This window comes from Buteo buteo, chromosome 2 (assembly GCF_964188355.1).
Source record: "Buteo buteo chromosome 2, bButBut1.hap1.1, whole genome shotgun sequence".
Taxonomy (NCBI): domain Eukaryota; kingdom Metazoa; phylum Chordata; class Aves; order Accipitriformes; family Accipitridae; genus Buteo; species Buteo buteo.
In genome coordinates, this window is record NC_134172.1 from 15,992,229 (window position 1) to 16,012,759 (window position 20,531).

At 37.5% G+C, this 20,531-nt stretch overlaps 1 protein-coding gene across 13 annotated transcripts in view; it reads left to right on the top strand.

Moving 5' to 3' along the window:
* PARD3 (par-3 family cell polarity regulator) overlaps positions 1–19,670 on the top strand; it is a 462,776-nt gene extending 443,106 nt beyond the window's left edge. For 12 of the 13 annotated variants that reach the window (XM_075046174.1, XM_075046081.1, XM_075046126.1 and 9 more), the window contains 3 exons: positions 4,209–4,329; positions 13,963–14,090; positions 17,553–19,670. In XM_075046174.1, the coding sequence (XP_074902275.1) occupies positions 4,209–4,329; positions 13,963–14,090; positions 17,553–17,946 (643 nt within the window). In that variant the 3' untranslated portion in view covers positions 17,947–19,670. Of the gene's footprint in view, positions 1–4,208; positions 4,330–13,962; positions 14,091–17,552 lie in introns of those variants that run through there. The other variant, XR_012652929.1, reaches the window with a different exon arrangement.
* Positions 19,671–20,531: the final 861 nt, after the last annotated feature.

A 20,531-nucleotide genomic window follows, 5' to 3' on the forward strand; every position in this document is an offset into this window, starting at 1 on the left:
TCACACTGAAAATCTGTCTGTTTTGAAAGGATTACAACTCTGTACATCAGTGCATGACATCACACTGAGACATTGCTTAATGATCTGAGACTCTGATGGTCATTGCTGCAGCTGCTTGTTTCTGGAAATGTGTGACAGCTCTGGCCTATCTAAGCCTTGCTTACAGTTGCATTTTTAGCCCAAGCTGGCGGGTGTGTGTTTTAAGGCAATAATTGATTGTGAAATGTGCCATCTGCAGAGGGAAGGCAACGGGGTGCCAGGTAGACATGGGATACAAGGAAGCCCAGCGGCTCTGCAACCCAAGTTAGCTTTGGCCCTAAAAGCCTTTCCTTTATTTCTTTTAACACTTAATAATGACAGCACTTTGAAAGAAGAACATCACTTGCATCCGATGCTAGGAGGTGCTAATTGTCTTCCCTAAATTCACAGCCAGCCTGTTATTGAGTAGGCATAGGGAAGGGCTGTCTGGGCAAGCTGAGGTTACTGTAGCGAGCTGTAATTCCAGTTTTGCTAAAAAGTTTAAAACTAGCATAGGTCAAATCTTCAATAAACTTTGGACTCCTTCCTTTTCGCTTGTGGTCCTGAATTCTTGGAGGTGATTTGCCTTCAGATTTTCAGTTCATTTGTATGACAAACTCAAACAAAACATGGTGCATTTAATTAAACTTCTGAGGACTTGCGCCATACATCTGCAAAAGTCAAAAGGGAATTTAAGCAGCAGGAACACCTGCAGCCCTGCATCCTAGTTGTCTGTTGATATGACCCTACCTTTCTTGGATGAATTTGTCCAATAAGTCAAAATTCATTTTGCTTTAGGCTGGCTAAGGACTCCTTACACTGGATATAATTTGTTGAGGTCTGTCTCGAGGGATAATGATGTGACTTACATAAAGAGTTGTAGATAGAACTTCTCAGGACCTGAAAAGGAATAAAGTTAGGTCTGCACTTTTAGGTTTGCACTCCAAAATTTTATTTGTGACAGTTTTTTATTGTGATTATGATTTTTACTTTTCCTTCCTTCTGGAAGTATTAATTGTTGGCTGGGAGTTGAATGAGTTATCAAGCCGGTGTATCAAGTGTTCTCTAAGTGCAGTGGGAGACATAAAAAACATAGCGAAAAAACACTGATAGTAAAATTAACTGGATGAAGGGAGGCATGAAAAGAAATGGGAGACAGCATGACAGGCGAGGATGGAGATGTGCAAGCCTTCGCTGGTGCAAAAGTTAGGGCAGCTGAATAATTTAACCTAGAGAATCAGAACAAGGTTGAGAAGAGAATGGAAACGAAAGGAAGCCAATGCGAGATACAGTCTAAGCCCTCAAATAATCTTCTTAAAAGTATCTTAGTTCCTCTTTAGCTGCCTACCTTTTCCCTTCTCCTCTTCTAAATAAAAATGTTTAATTTTTTTTTTATTATTATAAAACTGCTGACTTGACCTCACTTTCTGTGCCTCACAGACTTTTTGAGCACAAAGAAATTTGAGTAGATACAGAAGTGGTTTTGTCTTTTAATTTAGCTCTTTCTTTTATGTGAAATAGTCCTTTTTTATAATTCACTTCTTTTGCAATTTTCTAAATTTGGGTCATGTCCCTTGCTTTTCAGATAAAATAGAAATATTGTTAAAAGATTTATCTTCTCTGCCATTATCAAACCTTTTAATAACTTTGAATAACTTTTCTTAAATCAGCTTGACTTTTCTTTTTTTTTTTTTTTTTTTGTCATTAGAATAAGTTCTTCCTAGGTCTGGAGACAAGTTAATCATAAATCCCAGGATCCTCCTTGTTGTTCCATCTCTGCAGTGTAAAGGGTGTCAAATTCATGCATTTGCTGTTTGGGAGGAGACATACATTTTGACTTCATGGCATGGACACTATGCATTTGCTAGCTACTCCCCTGTTGATGTAATTGTTTTAATGAATAACAATCACAAAATGTGCAGAAGTCCTCAGGTCTGTAATAATCCCTCCAGTAGCCCATTTTAGGGCTAGTAGAGTATGTCTGTTCCTTACAGGGTTTAGTTCAGTACTTCTGGGGTTTATCTTCTGTTTTTCTTTGCCATTGGATAACTGCTCCAGTGTCACTTTTGCATTGTGATCCCTTAGAGTTTGAAACAACCTTGATTAATGAAGGCTGATTATTTACTGATCATTATGAGTACTTCAAGGTGTTTACGTATGGCACTTTTCTAGTAATTTTGCACCAAAGTTCAATGACATTTCTCTTTCAAGCATATGTTCTCATACCTGATACACTAATACTTAAAGTATTTTGCTACATTTAAGTGCAATTTATCTTACCGAAAACACTGTCTGTGTAGAAAGTATTGGACTACTTGTTTGTCAGATTAACAATACCAGTTTTAAAAATCAACAGACCATTTAAAAGTATTTTGTATGTCTTGTACTGGATTGTGCTGATTGCATTTAAAATGTGCAGTGTATAGCAATACATGGGAAAAAACAACTGGTTGTATAGTAAAGCTGGGCAGAATTAGACAATGAGGAATAAATTTACATAACATAAAACTGCAAATGGAGATAAGCTGTTTCACAAATTAAGTTGAATTAAGGAAATAGAATTAGCAACAAACCTACAATGAAGTGGAAATTTTGAAAATGCCACAATATTTCATTTCCACCTGTTCTAAATAAAACTTTCTTTTAATTATACTTTTCAAAATGGCAATTTGCACATAGAAGTTGACCTACCCTACAAATAAAGCATTTCTTAAAGCTCCCATTTGCAAAAAAATCAAAGAAAACACTTCCCTAAATTCCTTCCTTTTCTTTGCCTTTGGGCTCAAAGAAAAGGAGAAAAACCCCAAACCTCTTAAAAAATTAGGCTTTGCTAGAACCTTGCTATTTTTTTCTTTTTGGCCAACCAAGCACTGATAAGCTCCATTTAATGGCACTGAAAAGAGTGGGAGGTAACGTCTCAAACACCTACAGCCTCCAATCCACTGCACCTACCAGTCCCGAAAGACATGGAAAACAGTCACAAATGGACTCCAGAATCGTCTCTTTTCATATGAGTGAAGACATGGGATGTAAATTCACTATGTTTATTGTACCCTGCATCCAAGAACAGGAATCTATTGAATTGCTTTCCGTTGTCTCCCTGCAGATTTCTCTTTTGAAGCAAAGTAATAGCTGACCATTCCTCATCAGCTCTTTTGAAATAAACAATGAAATGCAGGGTTTAAGAAGGCCATAAGAAGAGATTAAAATGCTTCTGGTTAGTCTTGATAGAACATATTTGTTTGTCAGGCTTCCTGTGATTCCCACATTAACATGTTTGAAATACGGTGGGGGTTGTAGGGATCAGGTACGAGCCGCACAGCTGGGAAAACGGCAACGAGAGTAATAAATATCTGCTTTCCCTCTGCCCCGTGAAATAAGCCATTCCTGTGCCTATTTCATTACTGTTTCACATAAATCTGCGCTATGGAGAGCAGATTACCTGCAACAGGCGTTGTGGAAAAACGAATGCTTTTGGAGAATGCAAGGTTCTGGGTGTGCTGGTCGGTAGCAGCACGTCCAGGGCTGAGCCCTCCCCAGCCCACCGGCATCTGCGGGGCATCAGCCAGCACCAGTCTGCTGCCTGAATGTGTTCCTGTGTATGGCACTGTCAAATGGATTGCTTTCTACTGGCCTCCAAGCCTTTTAATGCTTTCAGGCTGATCAGTTTAAAAGACTTGTTTAAAAGACAGAACTAAGGGATGACAGGCTCTTATTGATTGGGGAAAATAATCAAATTTTATATAGGTAGGGCCTTCAGACATTGTAATGAATTTGATGTGAATAAAGATCTGACAGTACTACAGTTTCTTGATTGAGAAAAAGTATCCTTCATGTTTATTCAGTAGCAGAGATCATTAGGACTTTTCTCTTAATTTCCCTCTATGTTTGACACTAGCGCATCCATTCCTCTTCATTTCTAGGAGTAACATATACTGAAAAGATGCCAGCAACTTTTGATAACTTTTAGGAATAGCCTTATTCATCTTATCCTTACACCATCCGAAGTTTCTTTATAAATCAAACAGCATTATTCATCTTTAAAAAAACCAAAGATCTTTGTACTAAATGCTTGGAAATTATTTTTGAGTCTGTACTCGTGCACTGCAGTAGCAGTCCCGTGCTAAGAAATTACAGTCACAGATGGCAGTTCCCAAGTATATTGATCATTTCCATCCTCCCTCTTTTAGCAACAGATCAACCCCTAACAATCATGACCGGATACAGCGCCTGAGACAAGAGTTTCAGCAAGCAAAGCAAGATGAGGACGTGGAAGACAGGAGACGTACTTACAGCTTTGAGCAGCCGTGGGTAAGTGTATGGAGCCTGTCAAACCTGGAAAGGCTGAGTCCCGCTGTCCCAGGCCGGTCGGGAGTGGACCAACAGGGACGCAGAGTCCTCTGCCTCCACACTCGTGCCCTTTCTGTTATCCCCATTTTTGGTTCATTGACGTTTATTTCACTTTTAAACTTCAGCCATCTGTCCTGTGTGCATATAGGATTATTTACTCTGTGTTTAGACCTTGACTCTGTGAGTTACTACTTGGATTTTTTTGCCTCAAAGGCAATATCAATTATTCTGAAATTTTCTAGGAAAATCAGAATAAAACACATAGTAGCGATAAATAACTTAGAGATAACATGTAACCTTCTAAATGGTATTTTCTCCGAAGCAGTATCACTGTGATTAGTTCTTTTCCTTAAGAGGAAGAGCTATGTATTTTCACAGTAAAAAAGGAGAGATATGCATAATAGCATGCTTCACAATAGTACCCCTTTGCCACTTATATTAGCCGAGACAGTTCTGTCTCGAGATATACGTCCTAATTGATCATTTAAATCCTGTTCAATCTGATCTAACAATGTGATACAATTATGTAAATCCACGTGCTTATCTTGTTTAACATAATTGAATGAATCAGTGTTGCTTTTTAATCAATTATGTATCCTAAATTAGGATCCTTTAAATATGGGACAAGTATTTTATTGTATTTTTGTTTAAAATTCCACAATAAAGACAGTGAAAAATTTGCTTGCATTCCCAAAAAAGCGGGAGCTGTATGATGACAGCAGTAGTATCTCTCACAGCTTCCTCTGAAGCGGGTGTGGGTGATGGGTTATTGTTACTTAGCATTACGATGCACACGAGACCAAGGTGGAAGTAGCCAAAGATCCACATCTGTGTGTATGAAGTCACTGAGAACAACCTAGGTAATGTCATAATGCGTACGTCATCTTTGTTTGCCTATTGTGGTGGATATAGAAGATTTTTTAAATTTTGTTGGGTCTTTGTGTCCTTGTCCATCTTAAACTCACCAATTTGAACCTGTGGTATTTTTGACATGCAGCATGGAGAGGAACAAAGGTAAATGTATCCCTAAATGACCTAACACTGCTTAACATACTGTATCAGTATACAGGCTTCTCTTTTCCCATGTTAGAAAACCTCTAACCTTCTCTGCAATTGAATAAATAAAATAAACATTTTTTTTATGACCAGATGTTTTCAATTTGACATGGTGAAGATAATGTGATGGCTTATCACAGTTATAGTGTAGCAGGTTTGGGGTGAAAGGGGGCTGGGTGTAGGAGGTACTTTCCATTATGCGTATCAACTGCTGTTTGGTCTCCAAACGAGAGATTTGAACAGCATTCTTGGGAAAACTGTGTATGAGAAAAACTTGCACTCTTGAAGACTTGGGAACTTAACTACTGAAGGTCATGGGCCAAATTGTTGTATATCTAAATGCCATAGCAACTTTAGACAGGCAACTTGGCTTTTATTGTAGTTTCTTGTAATGAGCGAGGAGGGAATTATTTGGATGACAGGCTGATTACCTTAGGAATGGAATAATTTCCTAAATTGTGGGTCAGAACACTGACCTTTCCTTTTTCTCTTATTTAAACAAATGGGATCTCTATGTTTACTCCCCTTCTACAGATCATGCAAATGAGCTCAAAGTGACTAATTCAGCTTAATGTATTAATATTAATTCTGAAGCTTATTGTTGCTTTTGTAGGAGCTGCTCTGTTGTTAAATACGTAGGTGACCAAATGTTTTATTTTAGATAAGTACTTTAAAAAAATTGGCCCAGAGTATTTTTGCATTATAATTTTTTTTTTCCCCTCATGTTCTCTAGCCTTTCAAGATCACAATGCTTGGAAAGGATAAAGCAATGATCTCATCTATTTCAGCAGTTCACAGTCATTTCAGTGTTAAGGAGCCATAACCCTCTCTTAAGGAGTGTGTATTACTTTAACTTATTAGCCTGAAATGATGGACTTTATTAAGACACCCTCTCAAAACAGATCCAGATGTATTATTAAATACCAGTGACACAAAAAAATGCAAAAGTGGTTTATAATACGTGTGCAGGAAAATACTTAGATACATTCATCAACATCGTTTCAGTCTTCTCCATCTGTAAGCTGTTGGTTACAAACCACAGCAGTGAAAAGTGCACCAGTACGTGGACCGTTGTTGAAAAGTGTCTTTTCACCTGAGGGAGATGGGTTGTGCAGCCTACATAAACAAAAGGCTTTACATCCAGAGAAGCCTCTGAGCCGCATGACCGCAGCCAACTCTGACCTGGTTTGGGTAGAAAGAGAGGGAAAACCCATCCACGGAGAAGTGTCTGCTATGAGGTGATAAGTAGTTTGCATTTCTCATTAACAAGCTGATGGGAGGGTTGAGGATAGGGAACAAAGTGCTGATGTGATGTGAGACTATTGGTTACTTTAAGGATGTGTAAATGAACACAAAGTTTGCAATGTAAGTAATGGATACTGATGGAAATCTGGCAGCTCTGAGGATATTCAGAGGAGCTCAATAGCTCAGAAACCCGCTAATATATTATCAAAATGTGAACATCTCCAACTCCAATCCATCCCGGACTATTAATGGCCTGTGAGGCAGGAGTCCAGTTACCTGTGACAAATACTTTCGAAGGTCTCCTCCACGGGTTGGAGGCAGATCCCCGTACCGCGGCGTACTACATCATGCTGGCTCTGAGCGATACCTGTGGCAGAGAGACTGGCACCTGACCCCATCCCTTTCTGGCTGTGCCCATCAGGTGAAGGGTATTTCTCTGCAGATGAGCAGTGCCACAGAGCTGGACTTTTTGCCTGGCTGTGTTTGCCCTGCCAGTGAACAAAATACTGGACTGTCTATGAGTGTTCATACAGCAGCAGGCAGCTTAACAGACACAAGAAGTGATAGCGCTGGAATGAGATGACACCATCTATTAAGCAGCGTAACATTTCTGCTCAAGGCCATTTGAATGATATACTGTTAAGTTTTAATAACTGACTAACTGTCGCAACATTGAGGCATCTCTAAAATCCACTGATTCTGCAACTGAGTCAAAGCTTTATGAAAAGGTTTTTGCATTTGTTTACTTTAAGATAACTTTCTCAGGCTTCCTGATATTTTTTTCTCTTTCATGGCTTTTTTACTTTCTATGTTTCAAAAGACAAGGTGCAAGAAGGTTTCAAGGGCAATACTGTATGCCTGATGTTACACAGGAAAAAAAAACAAACAAACAAACATAAAATGTGATTAATCCATTTCAATCCTGCTGGTGTTAATTCCAGTCAGAGTTTGCAGAAATGTGTATCTGGGCATGTAGAATTGCATGGAATCACAGTATGTCTGCTAATATTTAAGGCCCTTGCTGTTGCTATGACATTTTTATACCAATGCAGGATTCTTTGGGGGCTGATTTTTCTGTTTGGTACCGAAGTTGAGCCTCTGGTTTTTGTTCTTTTCTGGGTAGAATTGGGTCTGCTGAGGTTTATCCTTCCTTGCACCAGTCCTGGGGTTTGCGGGGTTTTGGTTGTATTTTGTTCTATATCTTTTATTTTTGCCTAGTCACATCTTAATTAACAGATCCTCACCTTCAATAACAAAAACGCAGTGCTATAACCCTAAATGTCATGGAAGTGAACAATCCAATTAAAAAAAAAGAGCATATTAAATCCATTGAAAACACTACAACTGCTTGCCAGTCCTGTTTGTAGAAGCATACCAACGATCAAAAAACCCTACAAAGATGCAGAAGGAACAAAACTTGGTGGCTTATTTCTTCATCTTTAATTAAAAAAAGCAGTGCTAAAAATGGAAAGTGGCAAATTCCATTCACAAATACATTCATCTCCAGTCATCCTGGATCTATTTGGATGGTGGGTGAAAATTGGCATCGAGACAGCAGCTGAGCAAACTCTACTTTAAATATTTAAGAGTCAAATAAAAAGACTTTTTTTTCTAAAGAGAACAACTAACTTGGTCAAAATAGATATACTACCTGATTCGTCTGAGTATAGCTTTAATTACGTGTACAAATTTGTGAAAGGTAAATAATTGCATGATTTTCATAGAGGAAAGACTCCAGAAGTCCTAATAACAAACTTAGGCATGGCCTGATAGATAAATGCTCAGGAAATTTAGGGACCATGTCTTGTTTTTCTGCTGTTTGTTGGTGCGTAGATCTTTTCTCTAAGACAGATTTCAAGAAAAATAAATTCTTTTTTATCTGTTTATGGTACTCATTTCTTATCCCTGTATTCAAGTCCTTGACCTAGTCAAAGCCAATATGAATTCTAAATAATCTAAAATTCTTTCAGTAAAAATGAAGCCTGATTTTTATTGTTGTAACTTTGACTGTAGCATATTAATTTTACCTGAAAAAATAATAATAGACTATATTCAAACCAAACATTATAAAGTTTATGTCGGGCTGTAAATTATGTAGAATTACTCAACACATTAATGAGAAAGAAAAGGAATATATCAATTGTTTCTCTTATGAATCCATTTTAAGAGTCTCTTTCAGGGTATTTTATTCAAGATATTAGGCAATATCTAATGCAGTAGACAAAGAATACCTTAGGAGCTAAATTGCCGTTTCTCCTACCCCAATCTTTTTCAGAGGGGAAACCAAAATTATGCAGGGCACCCTCTACACAGGTAGTTTCTCTTCAGCTATGTAGTTAATATCCATTCTGTGTCAAATCTGCAAAGGATTTCATGAAATACCAGCAATTTTCTTGCCAAGATTCAGGCTCCGACTTTAAAATTTTATATTTTAAACTTTTTTCCCCCACTAGTTTCAATCTACTAATTTATGTATGTGAAACAGAAAATGAAGATAGAAGATTTTAAAAAGAAATGAAATAATCTTGGTTTGTAAATAAACATATTTATAGCTCACAGGCATGCAGTGCATGTAAATACCCCAGGCAGAACTTCAGGTCTAAGTGGTTTGTTTCCACCATATGAAGATTTTCATTCTGCTGCTGCTATACGCAGAATGGAAATCTTTATCCTGTACCACACCATTCAGCTTCCTACATATACACCATAGAAAGATACACAAAGGGATGGGATTTTCTTGTTATATGGTGTCAGAATTAATACACACACCTGTTGGCAATTTTTAAGAGAAATATAGCTATACGTTCTGTTTACCATAGCAACATAAACAAACAGATGGAAGTAAAAATAGGTATCAAGGACATCTCCAGAAGAACTGAATGTTTTTTATCATTCTGAATTTTTATATACACAGTTACTGGATTGTCTGTCATGTGTGCAAAGTAAGTTTGCACATAAAGCAGGCAAGGTCATTTAATCTTATCTATTTCTAATTAGTGCTGGACTATAAGAACCACAGACTTTTAGGGGGCCTTGTGTCTACCAACTTCCTAGGTGAACTTGAAACTTCTTGGTTAAACACAGAGCTTAATCTGGAAAAAAACCCAGCACATTTATTTTAATATTAAATAATGACCTTTTTTAATGACTGGAAAAATACTAAGGGACTTGTTCCTTTAGTAATCTCCCTATTAACTGCTTCTTTATCAACACAAAGGAGTTCTATCAGTCTGAGTAAGCATTTCTCCCAGCTTCTCGCTGTGGCAGTAGGCTGTCAGATGATAGGTGTGTCACCTCAACTGGTGGATCTCCTGACACCTGAACCGATCGGATCTCCCTGAAAACCCAGCGCCCTGGATCGCCCCCGTGATCTCCCCTCTGTAATTCTGTGGCAACTTTGATCTGTGCCAGCCCTGGAGGATCCATGCTGCCACCATGCAGAGCTACCCTCCGTGAGCAGAAATGCTGCCCTGCAGGGAAAGAAACTGTCTGGGCAGCCATCGCTTTATAGCTAGGAAAGAGAGGAGGGACCTTTATCCTGAAAATATGCTGCCCTTTATTGCTGATCGTGGTCAGTGCAACAGGAGCCATGGGGGTACATTCTCTGTGAAATGAAAAAATGTTGTTTGCATAAAGTGAGAAATCTTTGCAGCCCTGCTTTTAAATTAATGCCTCTTTGAGAAGAGAGCTGTGTAATTTCTTGTATCTTAAAGCCCAGTTTTACATGCTGAGTATTGTTTAACAATGCTGAATGCAATAACTATCATTGCCACTTAAATGTATTGTGGAAGACACGAACATACATTTATTTGTATAATGCAGCCTTGGTTGTTATTGTGGCCTTGACCGCATCCTGATTTAAAAGGTCAATGCTTGTCATACATCTCATTGCAAACAAGGCCAGAGTTCTTATCAATCTGTACTGTGAAGACCAAGCTGTTGCCAGGTTTGTTGGATGATTTCAGGTCGTTATAATTGTACTTCTTAGCCTTGCGTTGATATCAGTGTTAAAATTACTGTGTTACGTGTATTCCTTATTCATGTTTTTTTGTTGCTGTTGAAAAATGTGAAAATAGTTCAACTGGGTTTTTTTTATTACCTCCATTTTGTGCTGATATAAATGGGGTATGCATGTATATAGATGTATGTTTGTGTACATATTTTATATAAATATATATATATAAAAGTGTACTTTAGGGATTGAGACAAAATTACCAATTAGCTTTTGAAGACTAAGGTTACTTATGATATAAATATTTTTGGTTTAGACACTTTAATTGAAAGAATATTGAAAAGATAAATCACCGTATGGAGATTTGCATTTTTCTGAACAAGTTAAGGATCCAAAAAGGAATATGTTAAGTCTTTATATCATCATAACCATATATCAAGGGTATTCATATGGTATCACTGAGGTTTTTAATGAAAAGATTTGAAAGAAAGGCCTTTTCATTAATAAGATGGTTGAATGTACCTGTCTCTGTGTATATATGTTATGTTATGGAATATGTGATTACATACAGAGGGAGTATTTTTATGTCTCATTGCCATATCTTTGGATGCTTGAAATCAGATAGCAGATTCGATTATATCAACAGCTTATTATAGATGTGAACAACATGCAGACAGGACTCTAAATAAGTATCCTTTTCAGATTAGTTAAGTATTGCAAATCCACTTAGTTTAACAGGGCATGCAGGTATTCATACCTTCAGAAAATCAGATAATGGATTTTAGATGTTTGCCTTTAGACTCATCAAATTATAAATGCTGTCCATTAGATGCAATTCTTTGTGAACTGCAGAGAATCCAGACCTGACTCCTCAGATCCAGTCATTCTGGGCACGCGCTACAGCGGGCAGACAGGCGTGATGGCCCCTGCCTCCATTTAACCATTGGTTCCTGTGTGCATTAAAAAAAAAATCTCTGAAGTTACGTTTTGATCTTAGTCCAGTCGTAGTCCCTTAGGGCTTTCAAAGCCTCTGTCACTTTATTAAAGGCTTTTGTGGTAACTTAAGCTCTCTGCACATGTGTGTGCATGTACTTGCATTTATGCTTTCTAGATGATGCATTTTAGTGTCTTGTATAAACCAAAATTGAGCAGCAGCTCAATTCTAGCTCCACCTGTTTGGTAATTTAACCATTCCTGTACTGAAAAATCCTTTAATCTGTTATATATACAGTGAACTGAAAAAAGCCAAACTGTGTTTTCAAATAGAGAGAAGCAATTCTGATGTCATGTCTTACCTGTGATAACTACTTTCTCACATATGACATAAAGTAGCTGCAAGCTTTCCAACATTGTTTAAGTGGAACTCATAAAATGAGGAGATTGGCTCTAAAATCTTAGTTTAAATTTTTTTATTCCTTATGGAGAAGTTGCGATGGGAACTTCTGAGTTTCCCTCTGGTTCTCTGTAAGCTGCTTATAACCACACTGGAGAGAATTCACAAATAAATCTTGTGATTTTCAGGTAATCACTTGCTTCCATAAGCTGAGCCCTTCAATAAAATACCAAATGTCAGAAGACTCTCAATAAAGTCAAGAAAGTTAGAAATGTTGACATATGCAATAACTGAAACGCTGCTCTGTATGTGTTGCCCTTATTTAATATAGTAGGAAATCTCCATGGGAGTTGTTGGTTTGGACATACATATGTACAGCTTATTCATCTCTAAGAAAATTTCCCACAAGGCTGACACACAATCCTGTTTTCTCAACTTGTTGCTTCATTATACCATTCCTTAAGCATTTTTCATTAGAAATAATGTTTTACCAAGGTTTTTACAAAGTAAATCTATTCTACAGTAGACATCAATGTTGCATTAAGGATTCTCTTAAATAAGTTCTCAGTTACTCATAGTCTATGCTTTCACATTCTGATTCTTTTGCACAGTAATCTTCTCATAACAGGAAAGGCAGTTGTTCACCAAATTGTACCTGTTGAATTCTGAGCCAAGACTGATGCTCTTTCTGTCTGAAGTGTATTGTTATTGAAAATGAAGTTTCTAAAAGTTGTACTCCTGTTTCAGATTTGTTGTGTTTCTGGCTACATGCAGGTACTTAACTATATAGAAAGACAAAGGAGAAGTTTACATCACAGATGACAACTTTCTAATTTCTAAAACTTGTCTTCAATGTAGGAATATTTTGAAAAGCCTTTTATCTTGCAGGTATTTGTGAGCCATTATGATAACTTTCTGCGGCAGAAATTATAATGGCAAAAAAAAAGAGATGTTTGTTTTGAGGGAAGGCACAGATAAAAAGGCACAAAGTGCTCTAACAAAAGCAAGTCTGAGACAAGCTGTTTCAGTCCCAGGCTCAGACAAGTGGTTGTGCTCCCTAACCTCCCAGTGATTAGACTTTTTGAATAGAAAATTGTTTTGAATGGAACTGGTAATTTTAAGGAGATAGATAAAATAATGCTTTGTTTCTTTGTTAGGTGAAACCTTATTATTAAAACAAGAAAAGCCCATAACATTCTTTGACTTTTGTGGCACCCTATTTTGCAGCTGGAAATCACAAAATCTGAAGAAATTAGTAGCATAAAATGAAAAGTGGTATCTCTACAAAAGTAAAGTTTTTCATAATCCAAAGTTTGAATCCAGCCATTCTGCCAGATCTTCACCAGTAATGCTCTGTATTCCCAGAAAGGCCATCCATTTTCACCTGCCCTCAGTATTGGCCTCAAAGTTTCAAATTGTCACCTTGTTAAGATGTTATCTAAAATCCTTCTCAGAGATACAGGATTCCCCATTGTCCATAAAAGACTTGCTAAATTTATCATCTACTTGATCATATCGAACCAGAAGATGTTTCCCTGTCTCTCAGAAAAGCAAGTGGTGCATGTCTGGACCAACAGCAAAATAGGATGGGTCTAATAAGGGAGAGCATCACTTGAGCGTACTGGTGAGGTTTGAAAAAGCTGCTGTGCTCCCTCCTCCCTCAGATCCTCAGTGGGCTGTAAAACTTAGCATTACCATGGCTAGGCTAACTTACAGTGTCTGAAGATCTGTTCCACTGACTTAATTTAAATTTCAGTGTTACTCTAAAAGCATAACCCATTCTGGACCAATATTTTCCTGATGCATCTCAGAAATGGTAGGTCAGAAACAGAATCTGTAGCACAGGCCACCGTTACAGATCAGAAAATAACCTAATTATTATGAAGGAGCTACTTGAACTGCGTGTTGAAACAAATATGACTGTAGGTGTACAGTAGCAATTTAAATGATGGCTCTTCTGTGGGTATTTTTCTGCTTTGTTTAAGACAGTTTCATTTTCATTTTGTAGCCAAGCACCAAGACGTACTCACAGAGTGGCAGACACTCAGTATCAGTAGAGGTTCAAATGCAGCGGCAACGGCAAGAAGAAAGAGAGAGTTTCCAACAAGCTCAGCGGCAGTACAGCTCATTACCCAGGTATGGTAACTGTCTGAAGCTATTCAGTGTATATGAGCCTGGAGCTAATTTCATTTGTGGAAGGAAAATGTTGTACTTAGTGCAGACACTTTTGTTTAGCATTGATATAAGGTGGAATGTATTCAGTGTGGAAGAGGCATGAAATTTCTTAAGTGAGAGCATGTGGTAGCTGTTTATTTTAGGAGAATTACTTCAGAGCTGGTTTCAGTGGGATTTGATGACACTCAGCACCCAACAGAATTGAGACATTAAAACAAAGCTATTCTTTGTGGGACACCATCCAGTTTAATTTTCTGCAATTACAAAAGTCTCCTGAGCATGACATGGGTTGTCCCCTTTTGACATGTCAGATGATGTTTTTTCTGTTGCCTAATTCCTTACTGGGTAGAAATTCTATCTTTGTGATGCTAATACAGAGGAAAAATTAAAAGGACAAAAATAATCTCAAAACCTCAAACAAAAGAATATGGAACTGAGAAACTCTATCCAAAAAATCAAGGGCCTTCAAGTTTCCGGTATATACATTTCTTCTAAGTTACTGGGTCATTAGCAATGGAATGCTGAAAATTAATACACTTTTCGTCTAAACAAAACTGTATTTTTAAAAAATCTTAGATGTTTTAAAATGAGCTGTTTGGGCAAAATCTCTTTTACTTGATATTTAGCTTTAAGAATTATTAAAAGTTTACCCAAGTTGTACTGTAATTTAACCATCATAGTTAAGCATTATGCAAATAGTCTTTGCCTTTTCAAAGATCAGTGGGAATGATTGAATGGAGAGTCCTTCACAATGGAGGTTGGTGTCAAATTCCCTTCCAACAAGGTTATATTGTTTTTTGTCCCCCATGTGGAAATGTTATGGAAAAAAAATTTTTGTGACAACTTGTGTTTTACCAAGTGTATCATAACTCTTCTTTTGGAGACAAATAGAAGCTTCATAATCAAAGTTATCTAATCATGAACTTTTATCCTACCAACATCTTTGAAAATAAAACATATCTGTCAGATTTCGCATGCTATAACAGCTTTCAGTGTAGAATTTTTCTGTTAAGTTTAGAAGGTGGAAAAGGAAAATGTAAAGTTACTGTGTTTTCTTAGATTGTTAGTTTGTTATTTTGAAATCATTATATTCCTTTTACTTCTTATGTCTACCTTCCTTCTGCAGTGACCACACCTATTAATGCCATCTTGTTTTTCCTGAGAAATTCTCTTTCAGTTTTGCTAGCCCCAGTAACACACCGATTGAGTGGAAAAGCACAGATGCTAGTGTCGCTTTTAAGTTGGGGGTTTATTTTTAGTTTTAAAACTATGATTCTTAAAACTCACTTCCTCTCTTCTGCTCAATCACTGGCAGCATTTAAAAGTTGGAAGTCAGTTGCAATGCAGTTCCAGTGGCAGAAATTAGTAACTGTAAGGAGATAATTAATCTACAAGAAATTTGGAAAATAATGCTTTGGGTCATAGAAATGCTTGTTTTGAAAATAGTGACTGAGAACTTCAGTCAATGTGGTTTTCAACATGAGAAATGACTAGCAAGCTAGCAATGCATGTTGCTGTGTAATTAATGATAATTTCATGACTTTGAGCACTCTGGGTATTTGAGTTGTGCTGAGAGCAGACCAAATTTCAGGACCTTGCGCTAAAGTTGAGCGCTGTAAATACCACAATACTCCTATAACAAGCTGGGGCATCCAGTTCTCTAACTTTACAAACTGTTCGTAACTCTGTGATTGATCTTTAAAGAAATCTTACTGTTACTCTGAAACTCAGATCCCAAGCTTAATGTTACAACCGTGGCTTTGTAATGATTAAAGTGTGTGCACTGGCTTCATTCTTGAGCTTTGTTGCTTTTCATCTTGTATAGTCTCTAGGAGCCTCCTTTTTTTTCCCTTTGTACATTCAAATCATTAGTACTGAAGGCAAATAAACTCTTGAGTCAATTTTAAAGGATCTTCCCAGAAAGACAAGGAAAGTGGGCCAACTAATTTTGAACAAGTACCAAAAAACAGTCAGTAAATTAAATCAGTTCAACTAGTCATCCTTTTGTCCCATGTGAAACTGTAAAAGCAATGTTTAACTCCAAGTTAATTTTCTAGCACTTAAAATTTATCTTGCTCTAGATCAGAAACCGGACAGTTTCGTAGCCTACAGAGGTTCATTCAATTTGCTCTTGTTCCAGGGACTGATAAAACATGGCTCGGAAACATTGTTTCTTTGTTAAAGTTGGATATGTGAATACCAGGAATAGCTATAAAAATTTGCATAAGAATTTACATTATGTTGTAATTTATGTTGTAATAATTTACATTCATCCTGAATAACAATTTTCATCCAGAGGTCTCAAAATCTATTATGAAATAAGGTGGATATGGTCATTTTCAAATTGTACATGTGGAAGAAAGATTGCAAAAACATTAGGAGACCTTTTACTTTTACTAATGGTAGAAAAATTTTCAGGGTTTCCTGTTTCTCCACTGCATGTGCATTGGATGAGGCCACATCGATTCATGTGCGTTGACATGAAAAACCATGCCATATATAAACAACTAAATTATTTTCTTAATGATTAATGTCACAATATATTTTTACTGCTTGATTCTCATACACTAATTTTAATCTCAAAGTGGGTGTCTCTTTCGCTGCAGCACAAAATTGTTTTACTTTATCATCACCGATCTTATTTTAAATTCATAAAAGCATCTAGCAGCTTGATAGTAAATTAAAGCTATTTCAAAACCATAATCTGTCTTCAAAATAATGTGATGATTTATTGTGAAAAGTTACAAGAATTTGTAATTCCTATATGTATTTGATTTAATTACCTATGCCCTGGAGCCAAAAAAAGAGCAAAAAGGTTATCTCTGCCTTTTCTTTTATGAAAGCTATAGCAAACTGAGAAACAGTCCTGATAGCACAAAATTCCTTAGTTATGGAAGTGGGAGGAAGAAACTCTCATCTGTGTAACTCCCTATCAATAATGAGCTTTATCTTCTGACTTGTGCACTGTTAGAGCAAGTGTTTTAAAGATCTGCCTGTTGCATTTTTAATCAAGTGTGAGTCTAGATTCAAATCTTTCATGAGTGACTTTACAACTGCTGGGTGTTATCTGGTGTCTTAGGAAGCACAGCAATGTGTATGGTCTTTCCTAGTCTGCAACAGAACTCTAGTAGCACTTTTGTCTTGAGAACATGATGGTAGTTGTAGCACTGGATGGGTTTTCACAGCATATTCCTCATGGAGAGGCCTAGAAATATAGTTCAACTCTGTAGGGAATGTTCTCCCAGCAAAAGAGGCAAGATGCCTCTCTAGGGCAGAAAAGAACGTGACTTCTGGAGAATACTATAGTTGGGGGAAACCTGATGGCATTGCAGAAGCACCCTTCTTTCCAGGGATTCTTGTTAATAACAGTAGAAGGGGAACCAGAATATTAATCTTAAAAGCCTCTTCCATTTTTCTTTCCAGGCAAAGCAGAAAAAATGCCAGTTCTGTATCTCAAGACTCCTGGGAGCAGAGCTATTCCCCTGGAGAAGGGTTCCAGACTGCGAAGGAAAATCCCAGATATTCCAGCTACCAGGGATCAAGGAACGGCTATATGGGGGGACATGGCTTCAATGCCAGGGTAATGCTAGAAACACAAGAACTGCTCCGTCAAGAGCAGAGGCGGAAAGAACAACAACTGAAAAAAAAAACTTCTTCTGAAGGGCCTAGCAACTATGACTCTTATAAGAAAATTCAGGACCCTAATTATACCCCTCCTAAAGGTCCTTTCAGGCAAGATGTACCGCCTTCACCATCACAGGTAGCGAGGCTAAACAGATTGCAAACACCAGAAAAGGGAAGACCATTTTATTCTTGAGGTGAAGAAAATGAAGATCAACCTATCATGCAATAAGGAACATTTTCATATAAAGACTTATATTTTGAAAACTTTTTAAACTGATGGTACTAAGGAATATATCCGTTGTCTGTTTCAGTGCCTTTAAAATTACGGGCAAAGCGTCGTGGGCCTTATGTCTTTGCCGTTCTGTCTCAAGTGTTGAATTCATGGAAGGATGTTCCACCATTTGACAATCATAGCAGAAGCGAGCAACGCCGCCCCTGCATACTGAGTCCCGTAGCCCAATCCAGTAGTTGTCAATGGCTTATTACTAGGATTTGTTGTAATGTGTTTTACTTTGCAGTGACTTATTACACCAACATGCAGCTTTGTGGCATAAAATTAATGAATTTGAGGTTGAAGGAAGCATTAACATGTCCTTTTTTATTTCTCTCGGGTCAGGAGGAGGGTTACATATCACTCTTGAGTGAATAAGGCTTAGCTCTGCTCTGGATCGCAGTCACAGTTCTAAGATGTTTTATGGTGGAGTCATTACCAGTCTTCGTTGATCAATATTTAAGTGTCTGTATGCTGAAAAACTATCCTTCTCCTATTATGCACATACGCACTCTTTTTCTCTCTCCCTCCCCACTCGGAGCTTATTAAAAAAGCCTTTATCCTGACTCATGAGGAAAACAATATTAAGCTTTCGGTTATCCTGAGAATCCTGTTACAATTGCCTTATAATCTTAATACACAGTCCCTTACAAATGAAATAACTGGAGAGAGACTATTTATAGTCACAGCCAAGCCCTTGATAAGTATATTTTACTACTTTATTAAAGATGGGAAATTATGAACAAACATACAACCGAGTTCTGCTTTGCTTTACTTCTAAATGAATTTTTGGTCATATGACACTTGTGTCTAGGAAGAGAACTAGGGAGGTATCATCCCATGGTCATCTGATACACAGTTGTCTTTGGGCAAATTTTGGAGGTAGCTTAAAGCAAGAGCAGAAGAAATCAAAGTTTTTCTTTGGATCAAAAAACTGAAAAGAAAACAATTTCTTCTTTTTACAGTTTGTGAAGCTTTGTGGAAAATTGCCTTGTGCTTCTGTATACTGTATTGTTGCATCGTGATGCTACATTAAAAATAAACCTTTAAGTATATGAATGAGATATAAGTGGAGACAAACTGTTACACATCATCCTGAAAACATGTCAGTATCCAAAAATAACTAAAGCAAAAAAGATTGCTCTTGCAGTGAGTAATATTTGAATGTGCATATGGGATACAAGAATTTCTTTTGCAGCAGCTGTTTTTATGTTTGTTGGTCTGAACTTCATCTATTGTAAAAAATATATCTGGGTTGCTGAAGTGCCTGCAAATCCTGATGTGAAAAGGCTTGAGAATGGATCTCAGCATATCGTGTACAAAAAGGAAAGAGAGAAAGCAAGAAAGAAAATCATGTATTGCGTGATTTAAAAAAACACCTATTTTTTTTTACTGGCACATTTTATTTTTGCGCCAACTTGTTTCTAGAATATATGTGAAATATCAGCACACATATCGTGTCTTTTATGCCTGTTTGTTAACGGTTTTTGTTGTTAATAATGTACTCCATGTTTAAAAGTTGTTATTAGTGTAAGCACAGTGACATTGGATGACAATAGCTCTTTTACGCAGAATTTACAAAACTGTGTAAAACGGCTTTCTGTGTACAGATGAAATTTAGAATAAAAAGCTGTTTCCATCCTCGTCTTGGTATTGCCTGTAGACCCTTGTGAGAACTGCTGCAGACATGGAGTTAAAAAAATATTTAACAGATGTTATTTTATCGTATTCCTAATGGTTTGCGTGTGTCTTTCTGTGAGCACTTATAAACATCAGCACAAAAAAAAAAAAAAAAAAAAAAGATTTACAGCCCAGCTGAACACCTGAAGACTATTCTCAGAGGGAAAAAACCACTCAGTTTAACGTCTTGTGTTATTTTAGACCATACCTGTGACATTTAAAAGGTGCATTCTTAAGACTAACCTCTGTGGCAAAATCTTTCGTGCTGTAGCGGGGAGTCCTCTCCCAGAGGAGAGCACTGTCAGAAGGGCACCCGCTGTGCTCTGGCCAAATCTGGGCACGTGTGAGGAAGCCCCCTCTGCACCAAGTGTGTGTTTTGGGCTCTGATGGGAGCCCTTCACAGGAATGTTGACATGGTGAAAAACGGGAGAAGGCAGATTTATGAATAAAGCAATATTTACAGTGCCAGTGATACTGTTTCCCTGTTAGTATTGGAGCTGCATCTGGTTTTCTCCCTCTTCACCTCATTCCTCCTTTTGTTGGACACTGCAGGAATGTCAATCATAATTCTGTATATGCACGACATCAGGCTGTTGCCATGGCAATAATAGTGTCAAATTATTCACTGTGACTTTAGCGTGGGATCTCAAGGGGAAGAGTAGCAGGAGCTGCAAGGTGGACAGGCAGCTTTTGGTGCCCAGATAAAGTAAAGGCACAATTTTGCAAAAGACCTAAATTGTAGTGGCTTGCAGTTGCGAGTGGGGAAATAATTGCATTTGCAGTTTTGCAGGCCTTGCTGTCTCGTCTCCTGACTGCATTCCCAGATT